Source organism: Chenopodium album, chromosome 14, assembly GCF_948465745.1.
Source record: "Chenopodium album chromosome 14, dcCheAlbu1.1, whole genome shotgun sequence".
In the NCBI taxonomy this organism is placed as follows: Eukaryota; Viridiplantae; Streptophyta; class Magnoliopsida; order Caryophyllales; family Amaranthaceae; genus Chenopodium; species Chenopodium album.
Window position 1 is genome coordinate 21,132,999 of NC_137847.1, and position 10,847 is coordinate 21,143,845.

The 10,847-nt window shown below is 35.2% G+C and overlaps 1 protein-coding gene across 1 annotated transcript; it reads right to left on the minus strand.

The window, feature by feature from the left end:
* Nucleotides 1–2,110: 2,110 nt before the first annotated feature.
* On the minus strand, nucleotides 2,111–6,960 carry LOC145579079 (ABC transporter G family member 11-like). The gene is made up of 10 exons (XM_081636358.1): nucleotides 6,380–6,960; nucleotides 5,198–5,487; nucleotides 4,558–4,729; nucleotides 4,287–4,409; nucleotides 4,073–4,201; nucleotides 3,786–3,980; nucleotides 3,608–3,694; nucleotides 3,177–3,449; nucleotides 2,977–3,084; nucleotides 2,111–2,530 (listed from the first exon to the last, which is right to left on the minus strand). The coding sequence occupies exons 1-10, from the start codon at nucleotides 6,779–6,781 to the stop codon at nucleotides 2,153–2,155; spliced, it is 2,157 nt and encodes a 718-aa protein (XP_081492484.1). The 5' UTR covers nucleotides 6,782–6,960; the 3' UTR covers nucleotides 2,111–2,152.
* Nucleotides 6,961–10,847: the final 3,887 nt, after the last annotated feature.

Genomic DNA, 10,847 nt, shown 5'->3' on the forward strand with positions numbered 1-10,847 from the left:
ATTTCCATCCACCTTAATTCCCTTTTTTTTTTTTTTTTTTTTGGGCAGATATAGGCTTGTAATAGAGGGCAGAGGGAGTAAATAGTACGAGTATTGTAGTAATATAACTAATTTAATCTGTATTTATATTTCATCACTTAATTTTTATCATAAAAGCTTATTTTCAATATACATATATACTCGGGGCATTGCCCAGGTAAAAAACTAGTTAATTTTATGTTTTCTACAATAAGATTAGGTTCATTTACTTTGACGGGTCTCTATGCGTGGAGGGCTGGGTGGGATTTGGTGTTGTAGCTCGGAACCCCCTAGGAGAAGTAATCTTTGCAGGGATGAGAAGAACCAGAGGATTTTGGTCACTTGAGATCACTGAATGCAACGCGATGGTATTCGCTACCGGCCTCGCAAAGCAGCATGTCCTTCATAATGTGATACATGAGTCAGACAACAATACTATTGTTTCAAGACTCGCAAAGGATGCAACTTTTCTCTCTGATTTAGATTCACTTCTTGATGATGTTTTAGATATTTGCTCTAGCTTTGATTTTGTCACTTGGTCTCAAGTAAATTGGGAGGGAAATTACGTGGCTCACCACTTAGCTCGTTTATTGCCTCATGGCCTGGTCTTGAACAAGTGTGGTATCACTGTGGTCCTAGTGCCATTGATCCTTATGTACTAATGGACAATTTGTCCGCCAATTAATGAAGGCTCCCTTGCTTTCCCTCAAAAAAAAAAAAAAAAAAAAAAAAAAAAAAAAAAAAAAGAAAAAAAAAGTGGTTCATCCGTTATGAGTTCTTCAATTCTTATAATCAACACCAAAAACAATTAATGTTAGACCATCCAAAATGATATATAGTCATGTAATCGCTATTCTAAAATTGAAATGGACTTGAACCCAAATTAACCTTAATCGGGATTCAATGTCATTACTATTCTTTCCGTTTCTAATTAATATGCCACACACACACACACACACACACACACACACACACACACACACACACACACACACACACATATATATATATATATATATATATAATCATGATCATATAATAGAATATGTGAGCAACTCTTAAAATCGAAAATCTACTCGATCAATGTTAATTTGAGAGAGAGATTATCATTTACCTAGAACAATTCAACCCATAATTAGAATTGGGGAATTCCAAGTTTCTCTTCTTGATTCTCAAGAGGTAATTGGTCCATTTTCGCAGGAATATGAGGGTGGGGTATAAGTGACTTTTTCATATGACTACCTATTTTCAATGAAAACTGCCGTTAAGTCTTAATTTGGCATTCTTTTCCTCATTCCTTTCTCCTTCCTCCACCTTATCTCCATTCTCTCACCTCCTTCAATGAAATTCAATGGAGAATTTGGAATGCACAAACATTTTCGATGAAGGTAGAAGTCGAACCTTGACCTAAAAGGTTAACCAAGCCCTAATTTCTCTATATTTATTAGGGCTTTTCGTTTACTTTCGGCAGCAAAAGCTAAGGAGGTTGAAGAAAATAGGGGACGACGAAGATGATGGTGGTTTTTGAGCAACACGATGATGGTGGTATATGGTTGATGGTGGTTGTAACTATGGTTTTAATGATAACTTTGACAGATGACGTAATTCACCATTTAACATCGTCTACATTGGTGCACGTCAGCTGTTTCAGTGTATCTTACGGTCAGCAGTTATTCTTATTATAATACCATTTTTTTACAATTTCCAAAGCGTTTTTATTACACAATTGCCACTAGAGGTACACTTCTTGTTTATCAAGAAGAGCAACTGGGGCACCCCCATTAGAATTTATGTACGTTGTATTACGTATATACTTGTATATATTTTGGGAGTATAATTTAGACAGTAACAACATTTATATATGATCTCCTTTGCAATAATATTCTCATAATATAATTAGATTCAATAATCAAATTTCCATATTATAAAAAAATTGCCTCAATATTGAAGTTGGAAAGAGGACTAATGCTACAGATAAATAATTAAATCATACATTCACAACTTCAGCATACATACATATATATATATATATATATATATATATATATATATATATATATATATATATATATATATATATATATATATATATATATATATGAATATTCATATTGTTGAGCATATTTTATGGTCATCACACCCTTCTAAGGATATTAGTAGTAGCATTCGCAGAACCAGAACGACGAGCGACATAAGCTCTAAGAGAAGGGGATTGCGAAAGGCGGTCTGGTGCAACCGTGGTAAAGTTCTGGTTACGGTTCTTGTGTTGAATTCTTCTCCTAGCTATGTAACCTCCAATCCACGGGGTGACATCCTCGTTGATTTTGATCACGATGAAGAAGATTATTCGATAAACTATGATCATGCTGAAGATCACGCTAAGGTCCAACCATTTTGAGCGTGTTGTATCAATCTGAAATACGTATTCTAGTACGTACTCCCCGGAAATCTTTGGAAGATCCGGTGTCCGGTTGTCGAATACCACCCCCTTCAGATCATTTTGGTATTGTCCCTGTATATACAGTAACAATTAGCACCATTTTCATAACATTGACATTTACTATCTAATTTTTTAAGTAAACACATATAATAGTTGTGTCAAAAGTAAAAATAAAGCTAAATTTTATCATATGATGTAATTTTACATGTTTACCATTACAAATTCGAGTAAAGTTTACAGGAGAGTTAGATAAATGAACTAATTGTTCATTTTCATAACATTGATATTTACTATCTAATTTTTTAAGAAGTAAAACATATAATAGTTGTGTCAAAAGTAAAAATATAGCTAAATTTTATCATATGATGTAATTTTACATGTTTACCATTACAAATTCGAGTAAAGTTTACAGGAGTGTTAGATAAATGAACTAATTGTTCATTTATTAGTAAGTTGTACGAAGAAGTTTCATTTCATTTCTTAAAGTAGAGAAGCAGCTAGTATAGGGGGGTAAGTACCTGGAGAGCCCAGAAATGGAAACTGATGTAAGACATAGGATAACGCCATACTGGCTTTGGTATGTCGTTAGGAAGCCGGAAGAAACCCGAAACAAGCATGAAAATTCCCTGAAAATAAGGGCAGAGTACATGAAGAAATTCATTGGTGAAACATATGTCTACATAGCTATTATTTACATGAAAATCTAAATTTTTTTTACCTGTATGCCAGCTCCAGTGATAATACCCATGAGAAAATTGGGGACAATGCTCGCGATAGCCATCATTAGACTCTCAACAACGGTGACACTTGCATAAAGACAGAGTACAAAGAAGATGTAGTGCTCGAAGCCAGGGTGGAGACGAACCATGAAGTAACAGACAGTGCCCGAAAGAAAGGTAATCATCATTAGGAATGGCATTGCAGATATTGTGTTGCTGACCACAAACGCCGTTACTCCATAGTGTCCATTCAACCTTTCTCTTTGGAATACCTGAAAGTAACAACCATTTATTACTCTTATGTTGTACTTGTTTTTTATTCTTCTTATTTGTGTGGCCTAAGATGCTTTCGAAAATTATGAAAACAAGTTCAAAATTAATTTAGAGAAGTACAATGGACACAATATGGTTAAGGGTACGAGAATTTTACCTTCATATCTTCAACAAAGGACGGAAATCCACCAATAGACATAAATGTGACAAAGCCAAAAACAAATGATGCACAAGAGCCTCTCGCCTGTAACAGCAGCAAAGGAGGACAGTTATGATCAAAATGTACCTTGAGTGAAATAATGAGATTATTCGAAAATCATTAGTAAGTTAATTACCAGTATGGCGTTGAAACTAGTTCCAACATTGAAAAAGATTGATCCAATACAGACAGTAACCACGACGTAAATTACCAGCCTGAGCCAGTAGTAACCAAAGTCTCTTGACATGTTTGTGAACGAACGTTTAGTTAAGGTGAATGTCTGCATCAAGAAGCTGGCCTGACTTCCTCCCGAGTCTATAACCGTTCCTTTCTGTCAAAGTTTACAGCAAATAATTTGAGCATCGAACAAACAGGACAGGAAGAAAAAAAATTATGGTGAAGGGAAATAGGTGAAAAACTTACCACTTTAGAGATTTCTTCTACCCTCTGTAGTGCTGAATAAGACTGTTGAGAGGTGGCATAATAGCTTATCAGAGTTCGAGTAGCTTCCGCTGTTGTGATCTTCTCTAATGGGTCATCACTTGCTTCAAACTAGTTTTTTTAGCGATTTGTAAGTAACATTCATTACTATCTCATAAAATTGATAAAAATGTATGCGAAATTAGTTGACATTTACCCGTAATTTCATTGATCCTTTAAGAGTAGCCTTGACTTTGTCAAAATCAGAGTTGATACACCTAAGGAAGTGATCAGATGGATTCCTCAAAGCAGGGCAAGGAAAACCAGCTTGAGCAAAGAACTACAATATTATTTCATCATTGAATTAATAATATTTGACAAATTACCTCAATGAAACAGTTAATGATTTTGACAAATTACCTCAATAAAACAGTTAATGATTTTGACAACCAAAGAAACAAACAATTTAAAGATTTGAGACAACTTACCTCATATGCCTCTGAAGCTTGCCCGAAATAAACAGTCTTTCCACCAGAAAGCAAGTACAAACGATCGAACAACTCGAACACCTCACTACTAGGTTGATGAATCGAAGCAATAACAGTTCTTCCGTCTCTGGATAGTCCACGTAAGGTTTCTGTCACAAAGAACGCAGACGCACTGTGCAGGCAACAACGAATGAACCTATGTTAGTTTACAATATCTTTGATCGACGAATGACTTAGGGCCTTTTTGGTTGAAGGGATTTGGGTGGAAAAGAAAAGAAAGGAAAGGGTATTAATGATGTTCCCATGTTTGGTTGAATAAATAAAATGAGAATTCAAAGGAAAGGAAGGGAAGTGGAAGGAAAATTCTTTTACAAATTATTAGCTTTCCTTTCCTCCCAAAATTGGAGGAATTCGACTGGAAAGAGAAAAATAAAAGTTATACATTATATATTTTCTTTCTCTTCCCTTCCTTTTCTTTCATTAACCAAATATTAGAAAATAAAATCACCTAATTAATATTTCCTTTCCCTTCTTTTCTTTTCTTTTCCCTTCTCTTCCCTTCCTTTATTAATATTGAACCAAACAAAGCCTTAAACATAACAATGCAAGTAAAATTGGTTTCGATGTTAATTAAAGTAACCTGTCTAGACCACTAGTAGGCTCGTCAAGGAAGAGCAATCGCGGTCTCATAAGGATTTCAACAGCTATACTAACCCTCCGCTTCTCCCCACCACTAATCCCCCTCAAATGCCAGTTTCCAACCACAGTATCAGCACAATCTTGAAGGCCCATTTCGATGATGGTGCTTTCGATCAAAGCTTGCTTCTCCGACCAGGGCATTTTATCCGGTAATCGAAGCCGAGCTGAATATGCTATTGTTTCTCTTACTGTCAATGTCCCAATCAAGTTATCATCTTGTGTTACATAAGCCTGCATTCATACATACACAACATTGTATCATATATTCATATTATAATATTTTTAGAACTTGTAACATTGCAATAACAGATATATTAATTCGTTATTAAAAATTACATCAACCCAAAATTGGCAAGCTAAAAGATGAAATCTAGAAACAACATTAGTAAATTTATTTAATTTAAAGTACAGTCTAATCTAATTTTATCTGTCAATTTAAGAGGTTATGAAGTACAGTCTACCAACAACATGGGTAAAGTAAGCTAATTAATTTCATTAATTCCTCTTACCACTTTCTACCTAACTAATTTTATTTAATAACCGAATTTTAACAACAATCTATGATCAATTGACGATTATTGAAAAATTCTCATTACCAAAAAAAAAAAAAAAAAAAAAAAAAAAATTATAATAATAATAATTCTGAAATAATATATGACCATTAACCCTGCTTTCTCATTTAAAACAAAATTTTAAAAAAATAAAAATAAATCAATTTAAGTATAGAATAAGACTTATTAATTTTTCATTTTCGTAACAAATTAAAATACTTTGTGTAAATAAATTACTATTTAGAGTATATCAGATCTAAAAGATAAAAATATCCTAAACGAGGTTCAATTTTGTTTTATAAGAACATAATTATATTAGAGCAAGGTTCATTCTTGTTGTCACATACGACAAAAATAAATAAAACCAAGTTTCAATTTTGTTTTTGTTAATAAAACCGTCATTTAAATAAAACTACCTATAAAAAAAAAAAAAAAAAAAAAAAAAAAAAAAAAAAAAAAAAATACTCTCTCTATCTTAAAAAGTTCTTCATATTTAGATGGTGATTTTGTGGCTTAACTTTTGAAAACGGAGGGAGTATAAAAAAACGATGATAGATAGATAGGTAGCTTACCGCAGTGCCGAAAGAGAGCTTAGTTTTGCGACCATTAAGCAAGATAGTACCAGAGAGGAAAGCATTAGCAGCAAGACGGCTGGAAAGAGCGTCAAGAAGAGTAGATTTACCCGAACCAGAAGGACCCATAAGAGCAGTAAAAGTACCAGGCTCAGCGTAACCTGTTAAGCTTTCTAACACAGTTTGAGTATCACCGCTACTTAATGTTACCATTACTGTTAGATCTTTCCATGTTAGCCTCGCCGATACGTCGCCGATGAAGTCGGCTTTTGTCATAACATGATCTCGCCATAGTGTCTCACTTAAGGGACTTAACCCCGGTATCGACACCGTTGTCGTCGAAGATATCCCATGATTGTTGTTGTTGTTATCATATGGTGGTTTGTTTGATTCTATCTCCATTTTTGTTTGTTTTTATGGTAAGTTAGTTTTGGGAGGAAGAGAGGAGTTTTATTGTGAGATGTAATTTGTGTATTTATTAAGAGAGGAGAGAGAAGTGTAAGGAATTGAAGTGATGAAATGAGAATTGTATGGAGAGAGGGGAGAAATTCGTGAATTTGACTAGGACTCTTGGAGGTTGGAGAGATATTATTAGACAACAATAAGGTATTTATTTCTAACTTAGATGTTAGTCCATTTTATTTGCATGCTTAGAGAAAATAAGGCTAAGCTACACCTAAGCTAATTACTATACATATTATTTGCAACAATTTGACATAAAGTAGAGAGGAAAAATATCTTATCGTTGCAAATAATATGTAACGAAGGTAGTAATAAGCTATCAGGATTATATTGATATTAATTTAAGCCAGTTTTTATAATTTTTACTCTTTAAAAATGAAGAAATATGCATTTAAAGACGCTTCTTAGAGACCGTAATAAGTCAAATGGGGCAAAAACTAAGGGACAGAGGGAGTAAGTGATTTCGTAAGTTGCTCAATTTGATTTGAGTCGGTTCATTTTATATACAAGTATCTTTTTCACTTTAATTTTGAGCCAAATCACATATAGATATAGGAAATTTTGTTTTTTACCACCTCACAAAAACACGAAAATCTCTTTTACCACCTCCCAAAAAAAGTATTTTACTTTACCACCTCATAAAAAACACGAATATAGGTTTTACCACCACTTAACGGTTTCCATCCAAAAATTCCGTTAAGTGTGGCCCACAGTAACACGTGTCAGCATTTTATTTGTTAAAAAAAAAAGAGAAATTAAAAAAAAAAACAAAAAAAAACCTAAAACTACTCCGGCCACCACCGCGGCACCACCCCCGCGCCACCGCCGCCTTCCCCCCCAACTCACCACAGCACTCCCCGAAACCACCACCTGCGTCGCACCACCAGCCCCAACCCACCTAAACCCTCCCCCTCCCTTTCCCGCAACCGTAACACCCCCAAAAACCACCAAACCCAAAACCCTCCTTCCCTAATACGGTCACGATTTCGGCCACAAATGGCCGAAATCGGCCGGTTTTAAGGCTGAGTGGCCTTAACCGGCCGATTTCGGCCATTTGTGGCCGAAATCGTGGCTATTTTGGGGGGATTCGTGGTCATTGAGGGTTGTGGGTTGGTGGTTTTTGGGTCGATTGCGGTTGCGGGAGATGGAAGGGGGCGTTCAGGTGGGTTGGAAGAGGGAGGGGGTGGAGTTGCGCCGCCAGTGGTAGGTTCGGGGGGTAGTTGTGGGTTAGGTGGTGGCGTGGTGGTGGCGCTGTGGCGGTGGCTGGGTAGCTTTAGAGTTTTTTAATTTTTTTTTCTTTTTTTTTTATTTTTTTCTTTTTTTGGCCAATAATAGCACGACACGTGGCTTTATGGGCCCACTTAACGAATTCTTAAACGGAATCAGTTAAGTGGTGGTAAAACCTATATTCGTGTTTTTTATGAGGTGGTAAAGTAAAATACTTTTTTTGGGAGGTGGTAAAAGAGATTTTCGTGTTTTTGTGAGGTGGTAAAAAACAAAATAGCCTATAGATATATATGCGTTCATATTTTAAGACAAGGGTACATGCTTAAAATTGAGTTGTCGCTCGTATTTGATCATGAGCGAGCTAAGTTAATTAGCTAGAGTCAAATTTGAACAATTTTGATTCTACTAAAAGTAAAAATCAACTATTTGATTAATTTTTCGAAATCTACTACTCAACTCGTAATAAACTCTCAAGTCATGATACGATTAGACACTTAGTAGAAAGGTTGTTACTTATCAATCAAGTGTAGATACACGATGAAGTGAGCTTAATCCCAATTAATATTGTAGTTGGAGTAAAATAGACCATAATATAGAGCAATTAGTTAAAATTGGATGAGAAAGAAGAAAAAAGCAAGATGAGGAAGAAAAAAGCAAGCTAAGAAATAATAAATGAGAAACAGGTAGAAGTTGGAAGGGGTGCAATAAATGGGAGGGTATACCATACTGATTGCAATGCCAACCCTCGAAAATAAAAGCATTAACTATTTTTTGTTTTTTTAGCTTAAAATAATTTATATTGTCGAAATGAAATGAAATTAACGGAATTGCAAAATGCAAGCTGGTTGGGGAATATGCCTCGCATTGCGGTCCGTCGTTTCGACATTTTATGGTGTGTTCACGCAGTTGGACTTCTTATTATTGTGGGGGACCTATTCCTTTATATTAAGGTACTCGTATCATTCACTTTGTTATACAACAACTATACAAGTATATAAGGACTTAAGGAGTTTAGGGTTTTTTATATCGGCGTTAATTCAACCATGTAGCCAACGATGTTGTTGTTGTTTTTTTTTTTTTTGGGTTGGGTTTTCAGACCTGTCTATCTGACATTGTGCCACACCGCCATCCATATACTTTGATGTTATTTGGATGATACACTACAAGAGGGGGTGAATTATAATGAGTTCCTAGTGCCCTAATTTTCGCGGAATATAAAACTGATTGTTGTTAGGAACTTGGACAATGCACAACAGATTTTACAAGGAAACCATCTGGGCATAACTAGAAGTAAAATCTCGACCCTTCAAGGGATTTCAAACCAAACCAATCCACTATATAATAGGCCAAACACTCCTAGTTACAACCTATTACAAACAGACATTTCTACTTGCTACATGATTGGACCCTATCCTTCCCAACCTAAGTCCCGGACTTGGATTCCACACCGTACTCCAGAGTACTAGTCACTCGGCCTCTCACTAGAAGCTCACTCGGATTCACACTAGAAGCTCACACTTTGCACTCATACAATTATGATAACAAGAATCCTCACGAACTCTCACACCCCAATACATAAAACACTCAAAACCCTTTTTCCCTTTACAAGATCTAAAAAAATAACTCTAAATACATATCAATGAATAAATAGATAAAACTAATATGCTGAACACTCAAGATATGTCTGGAATTGACCGGACGAAATGAAACCAAGCCCTGACCAGAACTTTGACCAGGAGGACTGACTTAGCTTCGTTGTGAATGATGAAACCATTAAGCACGACCACTGCACTTCGTCAGTCTCAACTTTGCATGAATATATAGGAGCATATTTATAGTACTGTAGACACCTAATTGTGTCTCCCCAAAACCAAACCCAGTGATGAATACCTTTCGCGTCATTGATTATCGACGAAGTGAAAGTGTGAAAAGTCTTGTGATGCGGTTGTTTTAATAAAATACTTTCTTTCTGTTTTCGAAAATGAACTTTATTTATGAAAATGCCCAGTCCAATTTAGTTTGGTCTATGATAAGGGTCCAATAATGGTGCAGTTGGATTGGGCTCGAAAAGCGTTTTCCAACGATATATTATAAGCCCAATTCCAATGAATAATGAGGAAGTTTATGACCAAAATACTAAATTGGGCCTGAAATGGTTTTATATGGCCAATGATCTAGTGGAGGACCCATTAATTATTATTCCAAAAATTATTAGGATTGATTTTAATCTTCTAGAATAATCTAGAAGGTTATTTTGAATTCTAATGGGATTAGGATTAATTATTATATATCTTTTATGAAAATAAAGAATTCTATTTGGATTAAAACATGTGTTTTAAAGAGATTAAATCTGATTTTCAAAGATAGGTACGGATGTTAATTAATCGAATTTAATTAGATTAAGGATTCCGTACGGATTTTTAGAAAATGCGTGAACCATCGCGAAACGACAGAACTAGCGCGCCGCGACAGAGGTAGTTTTATTCCAGATAGGATTCGGTCTTTTTCCGATCGTTTCCGGACTATTTTTCCTATAAATAGGGTCGTATCTTCCCGTTTTTAATCATTCACAATCATCTAATTCTAATTCTTTTCTCTCTTTTAAGCTAGTAGCTTATTCTTTCTCCCTCTTTCTAAGTCTTCCCTTTTCAAATAAAAATACCGCATTCACGAGTCTTAGACACACCTAGCCAAGCTCGAAGTTGCCTTCGCCCTAGACGTGAAAGGTTGATACTTTCTGATGGTTTGGTCCAAAATCCCTATTTCAATTATTTTAATT